Genomic DNA, 25,758 nt, shown 5'->3' with positions numbered 1-25,758 from the left:
ATTCATAATGAGGTTTGTAGATAAAACAAGTATATGTTGTTGAAATTTCTTTCCGGTTTTTAAAATCTAGAAAAGGAAAGTTGGAAAATAGACTAGAGGAACAGGAAACCAAAAGTAGATGAGAGAAAATCGTGGAAAGAAATGTCAAGGAATTTTAAATTTGGAGCACAGGCATGTAAAAATTGGAATCATCAAAGTTTATACTTCATGTCAGCATCTTGACGTAAAGAGACTTGAATGATTGCCATTTACATTTTGACATATCTGTTTCTTATTCGCCACCAGGAAAGCTGTAATTTGCATCAAAAGAAATTCCATTCTCAGGACTGAAATAAACAAGTGCACAAAAACAGAAGAGACATGTATATTTTGACCTTAGAGGAAGAGAAAGAAACATTTATTTCAGTTTTCAAATTTTAATTGCACAGAAAGGTAGATAATACAATAAATATTAATGATTGTGTCATTTGAAATGGAAGAGCTTATTTAAAAACAGTGGAAAAAAACATTTAAACTATGTTATCGTTATCCCTGCCTTTCGTTATACTCATTGGTTTCAAGTGAATTGTCTGCATGACAATATGGTATCGGTTATTAATTTGGAACACACCTGGTTTGCTATGTTCAGTAAGTATGTGACAAGAAACAGCACAAAACCTGAAAATTGTTGATAAACTGTTCTAGAAAATCAATTACTGTAAATTACATTAAGGATGAAGCTCTAATTTAGATAATGACCTTATGATAAATTTTAACTGTTTTGGAAATATTGGTGTAAATTACGGTTTCAAAGATTGAAAAGTTGATGGGATATTGAAGCTCCAGATTTGATATTTTACAATAATTGTTGTTCCTATTGCATATTGCTCTATCTTCTTAACGTTGGAAGTAAAAACTCAATGTGTACGGTGGCATAGCCAGCAAAAAAAGTGTGTATGTAAGAGGGAAAGTGTGGATCCCATTATTGAATGTGTAATATTTTCATCACTCATCATTGCAACATAATAAAGATACTTTTGCACTCAGCATCTTACCACTTTGCACAAAAAAAGTAAAAAAAGATGCAAAACCATTTGCCTTTGTTGTAGGAACCTGGCATACTGGACTGCCACTAAACTATCAACTCTGACTTCACCTGATTTTCAGTTCCAAGGATTCTGTTTGTCAGTTCTGTGATAGATCAATAATAACAGAAGCAAGACTCAAGTTTCTAGTTCAGCATGTTTATTTTTTTATGGATTTCTACCATAGAACATCTCCTGTATGCCACACAATTTTATGTAGCCCCTTTTCATGTATTTGTAACCTGCAAAGGTAATTTATCCTTGCATGTAAATCATCCCAACTCCTTCTAGTGATAAGTTACGTGGGCATGTCAGTGAATTTTCTTCTACTTTTTACAAGAAGTTAATTTGCCAGTAAAACCTCACAAAAAATATGCTTTACAGTAATGCCAAATCAAACAAGAAAAGCCCAAGTGTGCTCCAAATTAACCAAATACCTCAGTCTCAATTAATTTCTCCAATACATCACTTACAAAAGATATCAAACACCACACAAGATACCCATTACGCTCGTCTCATACATTGATTCACACCATGCTTGCAGTTCATTTGCATCATTACACACACAGTTCAAGTCTCAGTTAAAAAGGTTCTCAGGTATTTTTCTTCAGTTCGACTGTTGAGCACCGGGTTCCGTGAACAGCTGCGTTGTTGTCGTGGCTACGGCAGCTGCTGCCGCAGACCCTGCCATCAGAGGAACCATCGGGTAACTGCTCAGGATGATCTTGTGTTTCAGGGCTTCTTCGTAAGGAGGAGGGGCAGATGGCGTTGTGGGCATTGTGGGTACGTATAAGCCGGTACATGTTGGAGGATGTAATACCTGGGATGGGAATGGTGTGTTTGGGGACAGTATGGTTGGAGACCGGTCCATTCCAGGAATTCCATTTAGTGAGCTGAAAACTAAAAATATATAGGAATTAGGTTAATGTTAAAATTAATTTTTAACTGATTCAGTTAGTTTTTTGGATGCTGGATGGGGGAGAGCAGCAGTTAGCCCACACTGATGCAGAGAAGGTGTGTAAATAAAATATATGCCAGTGAACCTCATAATATAAAGGGTGTCCCAAAAGTAACGCTATATTTTAATTGGGTGCCATTTTTTCCCCTCCAGGGTTGGTAGCATTCTGCGAGGTCACATGTTGTAGTAAAAACATTGTGGTTAGTCAATATGGAGTGCTACATGACGAAGGAGCGAGTGACGATTGTTAAAATTCGTTACAATTACAGAAACTGTGTGCAAATTATCTGACATTTTCGATAGGAGAAGTGACCCAAATGAAGCAACTGTGCAACGTCACACCATGCGATTTTTCTCCTCTGGGGATTCATTAAGTCCAAAGTTTATGCTGGGAAGATAAGAACGATTCATGAATTGAAAGCAGAAATTCAGAAAGTTATCAACGACATTGAGCCGCAGTTATGCGAGAAAGTGATTCAGATTTTTTTCAAAAGAATTCGAGGTCAAATGCATCGTGGATGTCATTTGTCACATATCCTCTTCCACATTTAATAGCAATGTTCACCTTTTCATATAATGTAATAGCTTTGCCACTAATAAATATATGATTTTTTTTTCTTAAATTAAATCCTGAGTTTCTTTTGGGATACCCTTTTATATGTAAGAAAGCATATGCACCTTTACAAATGTTAATGTAAATTTTAAAAGAAATTCTTTCAAACCTTGGTCCTCTCTCATTTTGAATATTGTAATAGTGTATATGCCAACTGTAACTGACAATGAAAATTCAAAATTAAAATTCGAAACTCATTAACATGATCATCTGTCAGAATATTATAATAAATTTAGCTTCGATTAGAATAAATTGAAGATGTAGGTATCGAAAACTAGTGTTCCTATAGAAGATACTTTCTACAGGAAATCTTTGTACCTCACTGCTTCCATTAGGAAACCCCAATATATGTTACACAAGGTCACAGAGTTCCAGTCGTTCAACAACAACAACTCGCAAAACTGAAATTCTTACTGTATAAGCGATTCAAGACTGGAAAATAAGAAAATTAGATTCAAAAGGTATTTTTAAGAGGAGATTACGAGAAATTTTTGATGAATGATGCACATACTTTTATTCTTAGTTTGAGTTTACTAATGAATAATTGAAACAAGTGTTTAACAACAACAAAAGAAATATTTACCATGGCCTGATATGTGTGTTCAGTGGGAATTTGTAGCTGGGGAGGGGGAGAATGCTTGGTCAAGTTTCAGGATATGTGGGGAGATGCTTGCATGGATGAACATGGAGACAATGCAGTAGGTGAGGGTATGCTTATGCAAATTGTCCTAGCTAGGGGGATGCTTTGCAAAAATTTTCTTAACTGGGTAGAAGCAAATAAATAAATAACATGTATCCCAAGTGGAAGATAGTTGCATCACCAAATTCTGTTCTTGTCTGACTAAAAATCTCTAGCTCTGATAGTGTGCTAGAAAAGAGACAATTTAACACATTTACTACTGATGCTGCTGCTTAACTTTCTGATGTAAAGGGTGTCCCAACAAGAATGCTGGATTTAATAACATGAAAAATTATTTTCTTTTCTTGAAGTGGCATATATTTCTACATCATTACAAAGGGTACATGTTGCCAGATAATTATGAAAAAACAGTATCTGTCATATGTGCCCCACCCCACAACTTGCACAGACTTGCTCCTCGATTTGGCCGAAGGCATGTCGAATTTCCTCAAGCTCTGGTAGGGTTCGGGGATTGTTTCATAAACCTGTCATTTCACATATCCCCAAAGGAAGAAGTCTCAGTGTGTCAGTTGTGGTTGGTTTCCGAAATTTTGTTGTGCAGCAAGGCAGGTAGTTACCATTCTGCTGAAACCACAAGTGTTCAATATCCACACCATTCAAATAAGGCCTCAACTATTTTGTAATCATAAAAGACAAGAGTACTTAAATATATAAGAACCAGAGGCGTGGCATGCATGTAGCCACTGTTACCGCAGGTAACACCAAAATATAAAGAATTGAAGAACCTGTCTTAAAATATTATTACGTACATGAACTGGTAATATTGTCATAAAGTAAACATTGCAGACTGACATTTTTTTCTGACACCGGCAAAAGCGAAGAGGAGGACTGATCCAGTACCCTCCTCAGGCAACATGAGGAAAGGGCCCTGAGCCACAGCAATGAAGACTTCGCGTAGCAGCAAAGACTGTTACGGCAGGAGGAGGAGGCGGGTTATTGCTGTGCCTGTTTAGCCGCCACAGTTGCCGGTGATCCTTACCGGATACAGATCAGTGTTGCCATATTCAATTGACAGAAAAGAGATAAGTCGCCTAATCGGGTCTATCTTACTCTGAAGGTGTCTAGTCACACCGGGGAACGATGGTGCAGTGGTAGTGTCGCTGCCTTGTAATCAAGAGATCCCGGGTTCCAGAGGCGAAGATATAGTACAAGCAATGCAAGCACTGCTTGCATAATTCGAATATCATTTAATGTACTTAATGTTCTAACCGTATTTAGTTTCCATCACACTCGATTTCGCGAAAAAATGCGGCCGCAAACTCCCCCAGCAGCTCTGTAGCAAGCACCAGCCTCAATGCTTGCAGCCGTTCTGCGAGAAAATAAGGCCTCCGAAGGAGTCACATGGCGAAGCGTGAAATTCTGGTGGAACCCGTCCACAAAGCTTCTACAAAAAGCTGTGCTTTCCGAGCTTGCGTGATTCCCGAAAATAGCCGAGTTCAACCGAAAGCAGAAGGATTCATCTATGGGTACGTTGCCAGCAAAAACTAGTAACGAATATTTGTCTTCATGAACACGTAAACAAGATCGCAAATATAATAATAATTGTTAGTCATAAAATAACTAAAAGAAGTTATTATCACTGTTCTAAATTCCATATATATCATATTATATTACAAATTATTTTAGATTTCGCGAAATGTAAAACGCATAAAAAAAGTTGACATTGGGAGTTGGGGCAGTGGAATTTCTGCACCCCCGTGAAGAGTTTTCTCAGGGAGGGAGGGAAGATTGGACGGACCTTGGTCCTGCACCCTGCTTCCTGGTCGGTCCAGCTCAAATTACGCCAGAAGTGTTGACCGCTACCAGTGTTTGCAACTGCCAAATTATTTACGCAGTAATTCAAGTGAGCTCTTTCACAAATTTTACAATCAATAAATTGACTGCTTTTGAATAAAACTTGGGGTGAAAATAAAGCTATCTGAGAAAGAACTATCTACTGATATTTGTACATGGCATAGAAGTAAATCGTATACACTCTACATATTATGAGCACAAGAATATGTTTTAATGATTGATTGATTGATTTGTTGTTTTAAGTCCACTTTATGCACAGTAAGGCTAATCGGGACTGGACCTACAGTGTAAAATGGGATCTGAAACACTTGTGCCTCCACCGGGTATTGAACCCGGAACCCCTTGATTACAAGGCGACGACACTACCACTGCGCCATCGAGGAGGCCCGAATATGTTTTAAGTTCTATTATTATGACGCAAGTGGTGTTCCCAGGGTCTTTTTACGGTCCCCATTTTGTCATCTTTTCCTTCCTTTGACGTTTTTTCTTAGATATACTGGGCCAATAGGGGGTTATGTCTACCATCCACCCCTCCCCCCCTTCGCCCCGGGCACGCCATTGAATGACACTTTATTACTTAAATATTAATGTACATACTCGTTCTGCTGAAATGATTCTAATTCCTCCGTGTAATTTTTATCTCCAAACTGATATATCTTTCCTTTGTGACGGATAAAATTAAGGAAATAGGTTGGTATCACTTTCTGTTGTTTCAGAGATTTTCAAAGTGATCTTGTGTGGATGCTTGCATTTGCAGTTGTGGAAAGCACGTGGGATAGTGTGAGTGTTTGTTGCTTCGTGTTTTGTGCTGTGAATTTATCGGAATGAACGCGTATTTAGGAACGGTTGATGTGAAGTGCGGGTGTATTATTGAGCAATTGAAAATTGCTTCGTTTAGCTCGAGAGAGATAAGTGTTAAAATGAAAATCGTGGAAGGGGGTCGACCAACACCAAGAGTTTGAAATTTATTGTGGTGAGTACATCGTCTATGCATGTGTTTCTTTGCTTTGAAATGAATTTTTTATTGTTTGTGTTTAACTTTTTATTTAGTGTTTAAGTTACTCCAATGCGGTTTTTAGGGTGCCCAAAAATACTAAATTACATCATGCAGCGTAAAATAAACAAATGATTCCCATTTTTTTTTATCTAAATCGGTTTGGTCACCGTTTGACCATATTAAATAATAATGAACAAATAAAGGTACTAATAAGTAAGTAAGAAATTCCGTCTCCCTTTAGTCGTATGCGGAAAGTTCGCATATGCAAAACGTTTAATACCATATGAATAACGTTACCTGGATTTTTTTTAAAAAGTAAATGTGACGTTTGCAGATCATATGGTTTATTTTTAGTACAGTCACTTTATTACGATATTTTGACAAATCCAGCGACTGGGTAAATGAGGCTATAAACCTTGAATCTTTCCCCTCGGCATGTCGTTGTACTACATGTTTTGTTGTACTGAAACATTGCTTGCCTCCTTCGTAAGACTACGCTTCGCTACTGCCGGGTTCGATACCCGGTGGAGGCACAAGTGGTTCGGATCCCACTTTAAACTGTCCCGATTAGCATTACTGTGCATGAAGTGGACTTAAATCGCCAAATCAAAATTTTAAAAACTCAAATCACACTGGGAAAAAAGCAAACTACCAAGTGATATTTTGTATTTACTCTAAATATGAGCAGCCCGACCCTGTGGCCGAGTGGTTAGCACATCGTGCTGCAACGCCAAGGGTCCCGGGTTCGAATCCCGGTCGGGCTTGGTGGTTTGTGAATGTCCATTCATCAATTTCATCATTTCATCACTCATCCCCATCTTCGCAAATTAGCCAAGAGGCACAAAACGCGAAGTAAAATAAACTAAATCAAATCAAAATCTAAATATCAGCAACTACGAAAGTCCTCTTTGTCCTTCTTCGACATCATGGACGAGAAGGAGAGTTGTTGAAAGGGCCGATTGAGATTGACATACGTTGTCGCAGGAATGTGATAATTTCGGATTGAAGCAATGTTTTTGAGGTGGTAGAACTGTTTTTGGGTGAAAACATTACTTACAAGCATAATTTCCCGATTGGTATCTTAGCATGCTCTGAAGTGTCAGGTGTCGCAGGTTCGAATTCTCAGCAAGGAATGGTTATTTCAATGTTTGTTGTTATTATTTTACTTACATAATTATAAAAATTAATAATTACATACACAAAGAAATAAAAATTTTATTTCAATAATTCACCATGGATCCTCATCGTCACGATTATCCTATAAAGCGAAAGCCTTAAAGGTAGCAAGGAACGTAAAATATACGAAATAGTAGTGGTGTCAGAAATGAGATTTCAGTAGATTTAGCAAAACATGGGAGTGGGAGTAGTTAGGAAACAGATGAAGACTACATTTACTCTACATACGTCTTATTTGAAACTAAAAGTTTCGCGATTTGGCCAAATCTGGTTTCAAAAGAACTAAGATGGCAACAGTAGTAGAACTGGACTTCTTGCAGCTTCCGAAGGAAATATTGGGGAAGCGCTGATGCTGAGAGGGGAGGGGCAAGGAGGGTGCTTTATGTGTTACAAAAGTAAACAATGGTTTGCGGGAGGGACTGTGCAGTGCGAGTTTTGTGAGTGGTGTCTTTCGTCTTTATGTTGTTTTTGGGCATTGTCAATTAATTAACAAATGGAATGGAGCTTGCTTCGAGTTCCGAGGTGGCAGGTTCATCCTATCTGAACAGTGTGTGTAACTGTGTGATAGAAGATATTTTGAAGCAATCTTTCGGTTCGTTCTTTTGCAGAAAAAAGCGAAATTGTGGCGAAAGGGAGACCAAAGCCTATTTTGAATGATTTAAAAACCAAGTCGTCTGCTGGGTTTGACCGACATTTCAATGTTTCATGGTATAACGACTATCCGTGGTTATGTGGATGTGCGCAGTTATCGAAACTGTTTTGTTGGCCATATACTCTATTTTCGGGTGAAAAAAAAGTGTGGAATTCAGATGTGGATAACATGAACCATGACCATGATGCACCCAAAAATTCAAATTCAAATGAAAAACTTCACTTTATGACAGCATCGTATAACTTTTTGATTTGATTTGATTGATTTTGCTTCGCTTGTGCCACTTTTGGCTAATTTGCCTTCTGTAAGTATCAAATTACGTATTTCTTTATTAGGCTAATGTTTATTGTGTCAACAACCAATGTTTGCGATTTCACTTGAGTCCGTATGTCAACATTTTTTTTCCTGATTAATAACTACCAAAATCTAGTATTGAATTGCATACGTACCAGATTAATATTATATGAACTACTTGGAAGACATTGGGGGGGGAGGGGGGGCATGAGATGGAGAGGTGCCCAAGTCTTACGGCTCCTCCCTTAAATGTCCTGCTGATAACCGGTAACACTTTTGAAAATCCCATACCACGCCACTGATAAGAACATTGCTGCCAATCCAACAAGAAGAAGACAATGGCACAATTCAAATCTGGCATTCTTGTTGGGACACCCTTTATTGTATTGGAATGTTTGTTTGAGATTGGAAGCATTGTCTAGTTGAAAATTCAATGGTGAGATATCACTTGCTGCTTGCAAAGAAAGTCCAGTATATGCTCAGAGGCCAGTCAGAACTGAATCTACGGTTTAAAGTAGGGTCTGTAGCACTGTGATGTGCCTCCGCCAGAAGGGGAAATGGAGACCCCTTGATTACAAGTAAATATAAGGAATCAACCTGGAATACTCAGCTTAGTTCTAACTGGGCTGTGTTTTTTTGAATGTGTGATGTTTCCAGTGTGTGAAGATGAAGATATGGATTGAATAATTATATCTCTACATGTGTGGATAAGAAGACATCACAGTAAGTACATAATTTTTACTTTCATTATCTCATGTCACTTAGGAAAACTTTTATTTCCTTTTTCATTTTTATTATTTTCTCTCATTATTTATATGCTACTTACTCATTCATTTAGTGCTTTACCTTTACCATAACTAGACCTCGGATTTTAGGTTTTTAACCTATTTTTTTCCTTTGCAAGTAAATAAGAAATAAGTTATATAAGCATTTCATTAAAAAAAAACTAAACAACTGACGAAGTTTTGTAGTGCCTAAAATAACAATTTTGCTTGTTAGAATCTATTTTAGGTTTATGTGCCTAAATTAAACCTTTTTTTTAGGTTTTCATATTTTTTTTACGTTTTACAGGATTTTTATATCTCACAGAGGTATTTACTAGGTTTGGTGGTGAAATGACTCAATGACTGGCGTGTTTGAAACATGTTTTCTGTCGATTTCCCTCCCTCCAAGTATATGATCTTTATCAAAGCATTAAAGGAAACAAAAAATGTCTGACGTCACTGTTCAGAAAGAGGACAGTTCCCCCATACTTTTTACCCCTGCACTATAGACTCTTAATTCTAAGCCTTGCCTACTAAGATAAAGTAAACTGTCCTTGTCCTCCCCCCCTCCCCATTCTCAGTTTTGGCACCCAATCGTCTCTACTGCCTGCACAGTCCCAAGTGCAAACTTCTGATCTGTGCGGCTGTGCTCACTTTCATGTCAGTTTGGTCCTTCTTGGCATTGACGCCTTGCGAAGAAATGTTTCAGCATTCAAATTTGCACTACTGACTATGTTTCTGTTGAAAGATAATTTTCGCAGAGACAAAAGGCGGAGTTTGAGTGTGGATAACGCAAAAATATTCATGGTAGTCACTAGTATAATTCCTGGTTTTCAAGGCGAACTTTCCAAAACTTCAAGTATACAAGATGTTTTCTCTATTCCAACCTTACGAATTACCGACTCTCACACTCCCTTCCACACACAAAAATATTGACAATATAAAGGGTTTGTATATTTCCAATGTACCAAAAAATTTACATAATGAACTTCAAGATATATTATTTTGTAATAATCTTCCGTCTGTCAGAGAGATTATTCTGTAAAAGACACTAACAAAGTAAACAGATTGAGAAAATTTAGTTTTATTTTCCATGTAGCTTTCTTTTTCTTCCTAAAAAAAGCTAATCTGAGAGAAACTTGCCTCAGGACATTTATAAACATGTATAAATTTAATGGGATTTTGATTAATGGAAGTTGTAATTTTTCACGTCTACGGAGAAAAAATTAAAATAGAGAAAACATCCGCTTGTACCTTATTTCATGTTTTGACAAAATTCACGCATAATTTCCGGAGCCAATAATTCACGTATAATTCCCGGAATTCGAGGAATTCCAAGTGAGTAGCCACCTTGATATTGTGCAGCAACTTATACATACATAATTCATTTTTCATATCAACAAGTAACATTTTCTAACAGCACAACTGCAGTATTATAATCATTTATAGATAATTTTAAAAATGATATAAAGAAATGAAAATTTGTTTAGAAAATTAATACTTGGTTGTTGAGGTTCTTGTGAATTTTTTTGTTTTTAACGATTGTATCTAATCAGTATTTTTCAGAAATTTTGTACCAAATTAAATCTTTTTGCAACCTATTTCAGGATTTTTGGAACCTAATTTAAGGTTTTTAGAACCTATTTTTGGATTTTTAGAGCCTATTTTAGGGACCTAAAAGCACACTTTTTAGAATCTAAAAATCCGAGGTCTAACCATAACATAATGTCACTATTATTGTTATATGTAACTTTCTTTGTGTATGTATTATTGTCACTTTTTATTAATTTGTAATTTTTCTACGTGCATTCTTTTTTACTTCTTGACAAGGGTTGGTTATAAGAGAGGCTAAAGGGGCCAAAACATGCCAGCTTTAATAGAGACTATTATTATTATTTAAACTATGGGATCAATGCAATTACATGATATTTTGATTTGAGCAAATAATTTTAGTAAGGGTATTTGGTTCCCATTTCCCTCATTAAACACTATAAATGTCATATTTACTACGTGCAAATTACTCACAAGATTAACAATATAAATTCAGTTTTACTTACGTTTTTTGCGAGTATAGTTCGTTCTTCAATACGACGTTTCGAGAGATAACTTCTCTCTTCTTCAGGTTATAAGCATTTCATAGCTTTGTCAAAATATTTCTTCCATAGTCAACAGGATCGAGGATTAGGTGAAAAACGTAAGTAAGACTGAATTTTATATTTATAAATGTCAATACGACTTGGTGAATATGGGTACAACAAAATTTAATACGTACTACTATTTTGAACTTACCCCTGTATGAAGCTACAAATGTTGCCTGTGGTTCTTCTAATTGCCGTGGAAATTCTTCTGGTCGTCGTCTTCTCCTCCAGAATTTGCCACTGGAAGAAAAAATAACTTCCATTCAGAGTTCCACAAAAATGTGGAACATTTTTGAATAAAAGAAGTTTTAAGTGCTAATGTAAGAACTAGTTTTGACAACAGAAGATTATTTCCTTCTTAAGTAAGAGGTTGTTTATGTTGACATAGTATTTGAAAAGTTGTCAAACACATATTTTCCATTTACGAATTTAACCATTTGAATTTGAATTTTATTTTCTTCCATTGACCCTTGATTAAAAGGGCATGGAAAACGTCAAGATACATAATGAACTAATAATTAGTTTAGTACATCATAACTAACAAAAAAGAAGAAACATTGTGTAGTACATTACATCATTAAAAAATACACTTCATTACACTACATTAAAAATATAAACACATTATCATTGTTGCATGATTGAAATAAGAATACAATTAAGTACATATTTTTTAGTACATTGGCCTTGTATTGTCTTGTTCCATGAATTCTCTGATACTGTAGAGAGCTCTCTCTGTCAAATATTTTTTTATTGTTTGTATTTGTTTATCTTTTGGAGATATCAGTTTTATGTCATGAGGCAGCTGATTGTAGAATATTTTTCCAGCATTCATTGGTGATTGTTTTGAGACATTGAGTCTGTTGGTTCTGGTAATAATTATCTTTCCCCCTTGTATTGTGGTTGTGTAATTGGTTATTTTTAGTCATGCTTCCAGTAATTAGAACAAACGTTATAGCCTTATAGATGTATAGGGAGTATATTGTCATTATTTGTTTCTCCCTGAATAACTCTTTGCAAGATTCCCTACAGCCTAGTTTGTACATTATTCTAAGTGCTCTATTTTGAAGTCTCAGTATTCTGACAGTATTATTATAAAATGATCCACCCCAAGCTATTATGCCATATTCAACATAGGGGTAAATTAGTCCATAATTTCTTAATTTAATTTGTTAATTTCTGTTAAATTATATTCAGCCATTTGTTTTAGCAGGTATAGATTAGATGATAGTTTACTGCAGATGTTGTTAATTTGTTCTTCCCACGTTCATTTTTGATCTAGTGTTATTCCCAAAAACTTTACTGAAGATACAGTTTTTATGAGCACATTGTCTATGCATAGTGTTAGTGACTCAAAATCCATGTTTCGGATTGTATTGAATATCATAAATTTTGTTTTATTGTTGTTTATTATTAATCCAGGTGAAGTTAAGTATTGTGCCAGTTGGTTTATGGTGACAAAAGTGTTTATTTCAAGCTTTCAAGGGTCAATACCTCTGGCAAGAACAGTTGTGTCATCTGCATAGGTGACAATTTTTGTGTTTGGGTATTCTGGTACATTGTTTATGTGCAAAATAAAGAGCAGGGGCCCCAGGATTGATCCTTGGGGGTACCTCCATTAACACTTTCCTACTTTGTGATTTAAAGTTAGTGACTATACCATGCATGTTGTAGCTTATTTGAGTAATTTGCATTCTGTCCTGTAGATAAGATTGTATAAGTTCATAAGCTATCCCTCTTATTCCTATATTGCTTAGTTTGACCATAAGCAGGTCATGTTTTACCCTATCAAATGCCTTGGAAAGATATATATATATATATATATATATAGTGTTTGCAGCTTCGTGTTTCTCTAATGTTTCGGTTACATAATCGATTAACTGTGCTAGAGCTGTGTTTATTGATTTCTCTTTCTGGAATCCATGCTGGTCTGTTTATTATGTTATATTTGTTACAAAACTTTATAATATAATTTGATAAAATTTTTTCCAATATCTTTGAAAAAGCAGATGTTAGGGAGATAGGTCTGTAGTTCTCAATGTCTGTTGCAGCTCCTTTTTTGAATATGGGTATCACTGTGCTGTGTTTTAGAACTTTGGGGAATGTACCAACTTTTATTGAATTGTTGACTGCATACAGCAGGGGTTCTAAAATAGATTCTGAGCAGGATTAATATGTTCAGCTGACCATTCATCAGGTCCGTGTGATTTTTTGTTTTTTAAACCTTGTATGACTTTTTTAGCTCATTAGCACTTACTTCTGGGATATATATACTGTTTGGCTGATATTTGTCCATTGGGATCTCTAGTGTTTTGTCATTATTTTCATTCTCTCTGTTTGTGTTGGTTAACTTTATAAAATATTCGTTGAATAAGTTACATATGATATTTGGGTCAATTACTTCAGTGTCATCCTTGATGACTTTTATGTTTGCTTTATCATTGTTTGTGTTTGATACATGATGATTGTTTACAATTTTCCAAATGGCTTTTTGTTTATTAACAGACTTTTTTATTTGTTTACTGAAAATATTTGATTTTTGTTTCTTTATGGCTTTCTTGAATAGTTTTTTTTTACTTTTTGTACTTTTCCTGGTGCTTAATGTCTTTTGTAATTCTAAATTTTTCATATTCTATTTTCATATTACTTTTCAAAAGTATAATTTCTTCTGTTAGTGGCACTTTCTTCTTATTAGGGTATATTCTTTTTGTTGTTTTGGGACAAGGTACATTTAAATAATATGTTAAGTGGCTTATTAGCAATTCCCAGATATCATTCGTGTCAGTTAGTTGGTAAAGGTCTATCCAATTTTCCTGATGTATGAGGTATTTAAGATAATCTATATTTTGCTCACATGTATCCCTACATTCTATTGTGTAACTTTTTGAGTATTCTAACCTTTTTCCTTGTATTGTAATTTTTTGAGACGTGTGGTCAGAGATAAGCGTATGTAGGGCTTCAGCTTTAATGTGATTTGATTGTATGTTTGTTATTACATGGTCAATCAGGGTTTCTGTACTTTCTGTTATTCGAGTTGGTTCTTGAATTATTTGAGTTAGGTTGTTTGACTTCAAGATTGTTTGACTTCAAGGTATCCAAGTATTGAGCACTGTTTGTGTCTTGTTTTAGAAGATCTATGTTTATATCTACAACTATTAATATTTTGTTATGTTTTTTTGTCAGATGGTTTAGCATGTTGTCCAAAGCATTTACAAAGATATTTATGTCACTGTTTGGTGATCTGTATACTGCTATAATCTTAAATGTATCTAATCCTATATTAAGCTCTACACCACTAACTTCTAGTATATTTTTCATACAGTATTTGTCAAGGTTTAACACTTTTTTGATATTTTGTACACTATTTTTTATGAAGATCGCAGTGCCGCCACTTTTTTTAATTGACCTGTGGTAAACTGCATGTAGATTGTAACCTGTAATTGTGCATAATTTATAATTTTCAGACCTGAGACCATGTTCAGTAACTACGAATATATCTGTTGTGCACTCACTTAGCATTATTTCCAGTTGGTCAATTTTGTTGGAAATGCTCTGTACATTGTTATGGAGAACTGTAATCGTTCCTTCTTGGTTTCGAAGGCTGTTTTTATTGGGGATTTGGTTATCATATGTATGCTTATAACTTACCATAAAAAATCGTTTGTCAGTTTACTGGTCTGCTTGTACACCAATTAAAATTGCTTTGAAGTGGAAATTAGTAGCTGGGAGAGTGTTTTGTTGAGCTTTGGGTCGAACTGGGTCTCTGTATCTATTGCAAACCATTAGTATTTTGTTTGACTATATTCTAGTAATCACTTATCTACATCTTAACCTTCATGTTAACAAATAAACCATACCAATAACCCAACATGGAACACAAGATGAATTCATTTGGACAATTTGTTTGTAATCGTACAGTTCATTAATATGACAGAAATTTTAAAGTGCATAAAGGTAAATTCCTACAACAGAAACTAGAACAAATTAGTTGTATTCAAACTTAAAAGCATGGAACCAATGGCATATAATTTTAAAAATACAACTCTCACTCAATCAAGATGAAACTTTTTCTACTTACCAACTACAAAATACTTTTATTCCTAGATATACCATTGCACCAATGGTCATCACAACTATTCCTGGTATTACTAAATCTCTAACTGCATCAAAAGTCTCTCCTATAAAGAAAAATGTGTTTTTTCCATTAAAAAACATTTTTGAAGAATTATTATCTTCATAATAGTAAAATACTGACTAAGATGTGCATTTTATTACATTGTCTGATGATAACAACAAGCATTAATAGTTATGGAACTTGAAACAACATCTACAGAGGAGACAAAATTATAGATTTCTGACTGACATAAAGTTTGGAAACTCCTGAAACACACAGAATGTACCAATTCTTGATAGTAATGACAAGGCTGTAGTAACAATTTCTTGCCAAAATGTTTAATTACACAATTTCTTTGGTGATTACATATCTTATAAAACTTATTTTCTCCTAATTCAATTTTTTTTAAGAATATAAACCTGCAGAATTATAAAGATCTGTGCATTTTGTTTCATGTACTCTGGTTCATTGTTATGTTATTTTCCACTAATTTAAAATAGCAGAAATTATTCTATTTCAGAGAGAACGAATTCTACATACAGTCATTCAACCGAACTAAACAGGTTTTAAGAGAACCCCTGCCATTATTCCTAAGCGTAGGAGCTACTATAGTACAGTAGAGTTTCGATAATCTGAGGCAAAGAAAAAATTGCTACATTGGAGGCAGTCTGAGGCAATGCCAACAATCCCTTATTCAGACAATGGTGTGACATTTCTGGTCAGAAACATTATTGGAACATACTGAAGCAGAAGGCATTTGACCATTTGTTTAAAGTACAAGTTCAATATTGTTCAACTGTTTTCCTTTTTTTTTTTTTTTTTTTTTGGTAATTGCAGGTAGTCTGAGTCACATCCTCCTTGAATTATCAGGACTCTACTGTTTTAGTAATGTAACTCGATTGTCTTCGATGTACACATATGAATAACGAAAGGCATAAAATCAACTTTTGGATTTTAGTGAATGTCTTTGGAAGGGAAAAGATAAACTTACGTCCTACTATGTCACTGTTGGGCATATAACATCTTTTGTTACCATCATTCCATGACCAACCACTGGGGCAGCAGGAAAAGAATAAGACACACATTTTATGAATAAGCTGCTGATGATTATATTTGAATATATGTAAGTTTTTAAGGCATGACATTAAAATACAACAATTATATTACAAAGCAAGTTCTTGGTTTCCAGGAAAAAGGATTTAAACTAATTAAAATGTTTATGATTGTCTCACAATTGTACATAGTACATATTTTATGCCTGTAAGTGTGGATATTTAGTTTATCAAAAACATATTTGTACTTGGGTGTTTAAAAGTACAGATTTTACAATTTTCAACACTGTCTCATTAAGAATGGGCCTCACAATCCATTGACTCTATATTTTAAAAATAGATTATCTGTATTGACTAAGCAATTTAAATCTTATAATACCCATTACAAATATTTCTGATTTAGTGCAAGCTTTTTCAACAGTTGGATGAAATAACTGAACATACCTTCGACAGTAACACAAGTTTGCATGGCAAACAAGATTTGGATCTCCAGGTTGACAATCATAATCGTCCAGGCACATATCACCAGAATGGCGAACTGTAAAAGGAAGGAGTAAAATTTAATTGAGATAATAAACAACAGCATAACTTGAACAGATAGCAAATAATTTCATTTGTTACTTATTACATAAACTGTTTTTGATGAGAATATTCATATTGAGAATTGAAAGCAACCAAATCGTTTTAAATGCTACATGGAAAAATTATGAAAAATATCAAAACTAGAAACCTCATTTAAAAAAAAAAAAAACTCATCCATATCATGACTACATATTTTATTACTACTACTAGTATTTAACAGTTCATATATATATATATATGAAGTGCTGTTGAAGTACAGTAGACCTACAATTGGTTTTCAGTGCATTTCATGGCACAAGTAGAATTCACTTGAAAACATTTGTCTACTGTTAACAGTAGAAATTTCCAGCAGGGTGGGCAATTTGTTGAAACAAAAGTATTATTTAGAGTAAGTCAAGAAGTATTTGTGATTTACTTTTATCAAACACCATTATCATTGTGATTGACAATGATGTGAATATACATTTCTGCTGGGAATATAGAGTACGTATATATATATATATCTATTATTCTATGCATGTAATATGTAATAATCTATTATTTTTTTCTATTTTGAGTCCCAGGTTCGATACCCGGTGGAGGCACATAGTGGTTTGGATTCCACTTTAAACTGTAGGTCCAGTCCCGATTAGCCTTACTGTGCATAAAGTGGACTTAAAACACCAATTCAATCAATCAAATTTTCTATTTTGAATGACAAAATAGTTACTTACTTTCAAAGTGAACCAAATTGTAACACATTACTCTAAAACTGTCTCTGGTTATTTGATAGATCCATGGAGAAATGCCTTGCTTAACTTTTTTTTTTCATTATGAGTGCTATGTTTCTATCATTCCGTATTGGACATTTCTTTGCGACCTGATGCAATGAGGAGATGTAAACCTCGCAAACACCATTGCATCAGGCAATCCATACTTGAGCAACAATTAGCTATTAATATATGTAGACTCTTTAAGAAACTTTACTTACCTGGTGTGCATGCAAAAAGACTCTCTGAAGACTGTTTAGCAGAAGATTTGCATCGACAGACACCATTTATGCAGACATAACCAGATAGGAGGAAGCAATCGTCTGTGTTCTCGCAACTTACTCCAGCTGAAAGATGAGGAACATTGTTAGCAATTCACAATGGAAACTTATCTTAATCATAAGTTGTACACATGGGAACATCTTATTCATAGAGCAATAGTATGTCAGTCTTACCTTGGAACACAAGTGTGAGTGGAGTCTCTGAATCAAGGAGAATTGAGCACTGTGGTCTTCTGCATGGAAGGAAGGATGCAACAGATATTATCTGTGTGTACATTGTATTGGTCGCTTCGAATGAGAGCTTGAACAACTATTGATTGATTAATTGATTTAAAACTGATGGGTGCATGTTGACACGTATGGCCATCTTGCACTTGGAAATATCCCCTTATCTAAAATTCTTACATCAAACAGCTATTGGCTGACCTAGTTGCATAGTTCTACATAGTTGTGTATAAATTGCTTAACGGACTTCTCTCGTGGAGTGAGTGATGTTTTCTCACTTCCTTGGTTTAGTGAAGGTTTCAGATGTCATAATGGGTACTGGGTTTGATTGACAATGGAATTACTTTACACAGTGTTTTGGATATTGCCTTAATCTGAAGCCTACCCAAGTATAAAGTGGACTTAAACATTTTGCCTGGTGTGATAACCAGTGCTAGAAGTGGAAATTCCTAGCTGGGGGGTAATAATAATAATAACAACAACCCATGGTGCAACAGCCCTTATGGGTCAAGGCCTACCTACTAACTGCCAGCCTCACTCTCACATGCCTCAGCAGAGGTGGGCGATCATTCAACCAGTAAAGTGGTGATGTGTGGTCAGCACGACAAACTCCCAGTCGTCGTTGTAGGTTTCCACGACCGGGTTATGCTACTCATTTGTAGCTTCCCAATTTTATCGCAATGGTGGGTGGCCTCTGGTTCCATACAGTGACCGAAATCCCAGGAGACTCGAACCAGCGTGCATCCCGTAGCCTGAGCCCAAAGCCTGACATCTTAGGCTGCACGGTCACAGTGTGGGGACCTAGTTGGGGGATGCTTTTGGAAAATTTTCTAACTGGGGAAGGGTGTTCGCCCACTTCAAGCACTGCTGAGAGCTTAATTTTTAGGCGTTGCAGGAAGGATTGTCATTTCCTGTGCTAATTGGCAACTTACCTTTAAGCGATTCAGGGCTGTGGGCAGTTGGAGGTTGTTGGGGGTCATAAACCCCTCCTTTGGCCCAGTATTCCTAAAAAAGGAACGTCAACGGCAGGAAAAGATTGCAAAATGAGGACTGACTAGTAAGAAAAGTATATGTGACCCTCCTTTTTGAAAATCCTGGGCACGCCACTGGCTGCGGGTGACAATTGTCCGTTACTCTGTTAATTGACGATTTAACGTTTTAATTTTACATGTCACGTGGAGGAGAGGGTCATTGCTTTTTTTAGAAACAAATTGAAGCCGATCGCCATTTTAAACTTCAAAGAGGACGATCGTCATTATTATATTGTTCTATTTATACATTCCAATGCCTTTTACCAAACTTTATGTCGTTACGAAGTGTCAGCTTGTGAAACGCCCTCCCTTGCCCGGGAAAACAAATGCTACCACTAGCTAGATAGAGGCGGCAAAAATCTCCCTCGGACAAGCAAAATAGCGTTACGGTCCAGGTTAAGTTCGTGGGTAGGAACCGGTGACCAACAGTGCATAGTGATAAGCCATATCAAATAAAAAAAAAAAAAAAAAAAAAACATATATACGTTCAAATTACCACCTCTATTACCACCTCTTTACCTGTAGCCGGGAAGCGGCTAGCTGCATACCTGAAAATCACGGGTAGCGACATGCGTACGAAATGATATAGCCCAAAATTAACATGAAAATAAAAAGTATATTCTATTCATAACCAACAAAAATCAATTTACTACATCTCCCCCTCTTTCACGCTCTCACTTTCATTCACGCATTCAGTCCTTTCGGGGTCATCAACACAAAAAATGATACATGACATGTACAGGTTTTATGACGATAAGCCCTAATGATTGCATTCATATTTAAATTTACCTTGAATTTTTGTCTAATCAGGTCATTTGTGATTTTTGCTCCAGTGCTACTCAAATCCTAGCCAGCCCTTACTTAAGTTCACCTTTTTTTAAAAAGAAACTAGGTCGGCGCGGTGACAATACATTATTTGACCAGCATAAACAGAGGCGTCTCAACGGCAATTACGCTCACGTGGGCGGACGTTTTCCTTTTACAAGACCTCACGTGGTTCCAAACATAACAATAACCTCCGTTGAGTGACGCAAACATATACTCTCTAGCAGGCGGGACTTAAACACTTCGCCGCGACGAGCAATTCATATTACCAGGCAAATACTTTAACAAATAATCACATATGCGACCTGACGTAGCTAGCAGCGACACAGCACTGACACATAAAAAGTGAACAAACCTCAAGTAGACTAAACAATTAAGTGGGCGGCGCTTTACTCTAATAGTACGCACTTTAAACAAATACAAAGGAGCACAAACAACAATGAATTTAAGATCATTAAAAAAAATATCACAAGGAATAAGAAAAATTGACCTGAGACGAATAAATTACAAATGACAAGCGCGACGGGAGTTTGGTATGAAGTTCGAGTTGATTGGGCGTTTTCAAAATGTTGACGAATTTCAAGGGCGTTCTCTAAATCAATCGGGCCGTCACGTGCGACATTCACACAGATGAATACATTACCATCTCTCAGCTTCCGAGGTGCATCCCGGCGTCTTTATGGGCGATTGAAAACACATAGTATTCACACGAAAGGTTTCCTTGGTCGCGACGATGAAGATGCGAAGAGCGTTCATACATCTGGTTCCTCGGCTTCTCTTCCTCTCGCGATCGGTGAACATCTCCGGTGGCTGGTAGGCGTCGTCGGCGCGTCAACAGGGCGGCGTTCGACGTCTCTCTCTCTCTCTCCGCGGCGGCTGGTAGGCGTCGTCGGGGCGTCAACAGGGCGGCGTTCGACGTCTCTCTCCCTCTCCGTGGCGGCTGGTAGGCATCATCGGCGTAGCTCGTCGTTTCTTGGCATGTTGTAGGCATGGGTCGTAGTCTCGTCTGGCATCGGGCGAATCGAGGGTAACGCCCTCATCTCTCTTCTTCCTCTAGCCCGCCATAATTTCCGGTGTTCCTCGTTTCACAAAAACTATAAACGGCGTAATATAATCACGGAAACACAGTCTCGCTTCAACTTCCTCCAGCGGTTGAGGTAAGCGCACTCGTGTAGACTTACTGCCTATCACACACTGGTGTTCGCAAAACACAACAAAGTCCACTGTATACGGAGAGGTAGCACGGAGGTGCTCTCGCTACAAGAATCGCGGTAAGACTGTATACGGAGAGGTAGCACGGAGGTGCTCTCGCTACAAGAATCGCGGTAAGACTGTATACGGAGAGGTAGCACGGAGGTGCTCTCGCTACAAGAATCGCGGCAAAACTGTGTATCGATAAACCATGTCCTTCGTTTTATTTGGATTTTGAAAAAGGACATTCGGCGCTCGTTGAAGGTACGCTTCCGGAGAGGTCATTCCACTTCCCCCTATTGTCTCCCAACTTGGACGGGCCGTGCTCGAAGTTTGGTTTCTGCGGATTAAGCTTCCGCCTCGCCGTCCATAGCTCAATCGCAATCGGTGCCCACAAACTGCTCAATTACAACCAATTTGATCTGGCATCCGTAATTGTTGCTTGATCGCGACGAAACTCCACACATCCGTCCTTGCACACATGCTGCTGCGCTGGTATAAGTTTCACATGAATCTGACCGCTGGAAACCGAGATATTTAAATGTTTGTCATTACGGTCGAATTTCCTAAGCTTTAGACGCATAACGTGACCTTTCAGGTGCTCACCCTTAAGACACGCGAACGTCTCCTTCCTCCCGTCGGCTTGGGAAAATCAAATAAGTATTCTTACAAATTAAAACACTCAACACTTTGATTCAACACATTTTTTTTTACCGCTACGGACATGAATAATAATAATAATAATGACGACGGTAAAGCTGACTGTCACAAGCTTCCTACTCCACTTCCATTTTTATTTACAAATTTGATTTTACCCCCGCCAGTGATTTACAAAATCTGTAATTTCAACACTGCAACTTTGTTCATGAATTTGTGTTTCAAGAGCAGTAGGAACCCTAAACTGCTCCTCCCCCACCTACTTTTCCTCGCAGTGAGCTCGGGAAAGAGAGGTCTGTGTGTTGGATGGTTGTAGGAGGTGGAGAAAACTTAGCATTAGGCTCATGGGAGTGTTATTTTACTTGTTCTCTTGGGAATACCAAACTTCCGATAGCGTAGAAAAACACATGAACGGATAGAGGACACGTGGAGGATATGATTTGTCGTCGGAAGAGTCGATACTCTCATTTGATTATCCGTAACTTGAAGCTGTTGCATTTTTTTTCTCCATTAGGAATGCATGGGAATCTGAAAATTCGGAGCCTATTTATCGTATTTGTTAAACATTGTGTCCAGCTCAATAATCAACTTGAAAAACCCCTTACCATTGCAACATGTGGAGAAATTCATACTCTCTTGTATAGTCGAGTTTCTTTTCAGTTGCAGTGCCTATTTCGGAGGTATTGAAATAAATGCACACCTGGTTCGAGACTGTTCGATGACAAAGCAAAATAATAAAATACTGCATTTAAAATATTTTGGTGAACTAAACAAAAGTAAGTCAGAATATTCGCATGTGCGAAATTAGTCAAGTGACAGCATGAAACAGCTGGAAATACGCTAAACTTTGCGAATCGAAATGAGAGCCAAATATTACTCTCGCTTCGTTTCCTATTGCGTGTTAACTGGAACGCATACACCATGACTATTTTCATTAATTTTTCTCTTACATCCTATGTGTTTTTAAGCGCTGGATTTTTATGTATGCTGGCGCCGAAGTTGCCAACAGCTTGTTTTGAGTTTTCTTTTAATTCTTGAAGCTCTTATTGGGTCAAATAAAGTGGACGAACATGGTAATGGACAATTTGCTCGGCAATACTCATGGATCCCACTGTACGTGCCCTGGCTCGTAAGTGTTGTTTACGGTGTACTTACATTAAACATGAAGTACATTAACTTAATATTAGCAGCGGGGAATATCATGCACTATGGGGGAACCCGAAAGGTAAATATAATCGTGTTTGGATTCAAGCAAAAACAACAGTCATTCAGAAATTCGCCACGAAAAACAAGGAGGCTCATATATACAAGGTAAGACGTTATAATTTAATTAAACCTATTTTACATTGTAATGCATATGTGCCAGTTTGTTATATTTAATTACAGGAATACAAATTAATCAGATTTCATAATTCTCATCGTATTTGAGAGCATTATATTTTTGCCTTCTGTCCTCGTAAGATCTATGGTATTGCGGCGAGCTTCTCCACAGAGAAATATTGCGAACTGCCCCCTTCCCCCCTTTGAAAGATCGACTCTGACAGTCGGTAAACCTTGCGATGAGCAGACACGTATAGCCTATATGTAACGCCATGTAACATGTATGCTAATCGGGACTGGATCTACATTTTGTTCAGGGTGGATAAATATTTCGGTACCAATGAAAATTATTTTTAAAAAAACCGTTAAGAAAAGCATTAACGGTTTCGAAAAGGGAAGAAGAAAAATGGTAAATTTTCAAATGGTTGCAAGTGAATTCAATGTCTAAATTTAAGGATGAAAGCCTGAGTGTCAAAATCAAATGGGTTTATGTTTCTGCAATAAAGAATGAATGTGTTGAGTTCATGTTCCTGGAGTTGAATTTGCGTCACACGTTGGGAGAGGATAAGATCGGTGTAGATGATATTTTACACCACACACACCAATTGAGAAATCTGCGGGACAGGAAGAGCCTTGCCCCCCGTGACAAGTGGGACAAGATTGAAGGTTAAACAAGTCTTGCAGGTGTCTTATTTTTAACTACGTGCTTGATTTACACACTCCATTTTTTTTTTTTTTTAAAGGAAATGTCCAGGATAGCAAACTTGCTCTCTTCACAGCTTTAGTCTCTAGGCTCCCGGATACTATTGTACAATCATAGTAGGCTATATTCCAAGCTACGAAAAAAAATGATTTTGTGTAGAAATTTCAGGGGACAATGCAGGTTCGACCAGGGCTCGAACCGAGACATTACTCTATCAACTGACCGTTAGCTCTTGCTGTTGTACTAGTTTCTCCTGTGTTACAAATAGTAAGGTAAATTTAATTTTTAAATAATCCTCTGGATATCATTTTATTGTGTGTACTGTACCAATAAGCATGTCACGGTTCACAGCCGTAAATTAGCCTCCTAGCATGGTCCAAACCAGAGATCCTTGTTTCGAGTCCTGGATAAGACATTAGCATTTCATTGTGGGTGCAATCAAGGGGTCGCAGATTCGATACTCGGTGGAGGGACATAGTGGTTTGGATACTACTTTAAACTGTAGGTCCACTCCCAATTAGGCTATCTCTGCATAAAGTGGACTTAAACCCCAAAAAATGTGGGTGTTCCTTTATCTTTATCAATTCCAGACTTCACATTGGTATGTGTTCATTTCACCGTAACTCGTTGCTTTCCAAATTGTTCTAATATTACCAAATATTCGCTGAATGTTATAAAAATATTATAAATGTCTAACCTGTTAAAAAGTAACAGTATCCTAACATTATTTGATAGATATGGATTACCTATATATATTCTGCGATCGTACAAATCACGAAGTAAGAACATGCTGTACGGAGGTTAATATTTCAAGGTTAACAACGTTTGCAGGCCAAATCGAACGATACAAGTAAAGATGTCGTGCATTGATCTTCCTAAAACTGTTCTGCAGGTGTTCAAAATCAATAACAACGAAGGAATAGGTTTGACGTTTTCTTCATTTAATGCGCTCGAACGCATGAATCAAAGTAAGTCAAACGAGTTTCTGATACATTCTGTGTACAAGAAGGCGTAAGAAAGAAGTTCAGTTCTGCCTGATTCTTCACCTTCAAATCTACAATACGCCCTAGGTACATTCGCAGCATGCTATGCACAAGAGATTTAGGACCGGTATAGTTTGTTTACTGCAGCAGACGATCGACTTACCTTCTGCCAGCTTCATAAAGTGCGATAGGTTGAAGGTTAACATGACGGCTAGAGATGGGAGAATCCTCCCAGTCCCCATAATCTGGTTTCAGGAACGTTACGTGCTTATTCCCCCTTCGCCACCGGTTTTTGGAACCCTGCTTTGCTCGGATTCTGTCGTGTTTCTTTATCGATCTGAGCTGACATTGCACGTCCTGGCATCTGTTGGTGCAAAATTCAAGCTCGCGAAGGGGGCGAAAAGGGGAGAAAGTTAGGGGTGTGGGTTTTATGTATGTGCGCAAGGATAAAATTGTCCAAGGGGGAGGGGGGTCAACTTCGAAACGTCGTGATAATGTTTATGTCTCCGTAAGAAAAGCGTTTCAAGAGAGGAGAGAAGAGAAATGAAAGAAACCGTGGATAATTAGAGAAAAGGAAGAAGAAAGAGAAGCGAAATGTACAAGCAATGGACAGAGAAAGAAAGGGAAAGAAGATAAGTATAAAATGCGAGATAAAAATTTCACACGCATATTCAGAGAGAGAGAGAGAGAGAGAAAGGCGATATAGAAGTGACAGCGAAAGTCGAGGAGGGAGAGGAGAATAGATTGGATTGGTTTGGTGTTTTAAGTCCACTTTATGCACAGTAAGGCTAATCGGGACTGGACCTACAGTTTAAAGTGGGATCCGAACCACTATGTGCCTCCACCGGGTATCGAACCCGGGAAGAGGAGAATAGAGGAGGTTAGACAGAAAGAGTGA

The 25,758-nt window shown here is 37.0% G+C and overlaps 1 protein-coding gene across 2 annotated transcripts; it reads right to left on the bottom strand.

Moving 5' to 3' along the window:
* Nucleotides 1–431: 431 nt before the first annotated feature.
* On the bottom strand, nucleotides 432–25,176 carry LOC145998563 (uncharacterized). Of its 2 annotated transcripts, none has more exons than XM_083134990.1 (7): nucleotides 25,024–25,176; nucleotides 17,866–17,991; nucleotides 16,758–16,851; nucleotides 16,253–16,314; nucleotides 15,226–15,325; nucleotides 11,302–11,390; nucleotides 432–1,964 (listed from the first exon to the last, which is right to left on the bottom strand). In XM_083134990.1, exons 1-7 carry the CDS (start codon nucleotides 25,100–25,102, stop codon nucleotides 1,672–1,674), a joined length of 843 nt encoding a protein of 280 aa, XP_082991116.1. In that variant the 5' UTR covers nucleotides 25,103–25,176; the 3' UTR covers nucleotides 432–1,671. The 2 variants fall into 2 exon arrangements, with proteins under 2 accessions (XP_082991116.1, XP_082991117.1); XM_083134991.1 differs by lacking the exon at nucleotides 25,024–25,176 and adding an exon at nucleotides 24,624–24,749.
* Nucleotides 25,177–25,758: the final 582 nt, after the last annotated feature.

This window comes from Lepisma saccharinum, chromosome 14 (genome assembly GCF_977018435.1).
Source record: "Lepisma saccharinum chromosome 14, izLepSacc3.1, whole genome shotgun sequence".
Taxonomy (NCBI): Eukaryota; Metazoa; Arthropoda; class Insecta; order Zygentoma; family Lepismatidae; genus Lepisma; species Lepisma saccharinum.
The sequence above is the reverse complement of the archived record's forward strand: the minus strand, read 5'-3'. Positions and strand labels throughout refer to the sequence as shown.

Coding starts and splice junctions, on each gene's coding strand:
- LOC145998563 (XM_083134990.1), bottom strand. CDS start 25,102: ATGGGGACTGGGAGGATTCTCCCATCTCTAGCCGTCATGTTAACCTTC. Junction 15,326..16,252: donor CAACAGTGACATAGTAGGAC/GTAAGTTTATCT, acceptor TTTTCTTTATAG/GAGAGACTTTTGATGCAGTT. Junction 11,391..15,225: donor ATAAAAGTATTTTGTAGTTG/GTAAGTAGAAAA, acceptor TTTTTCTTCCAG/TGGCAAATTCTGGAGGAGAA.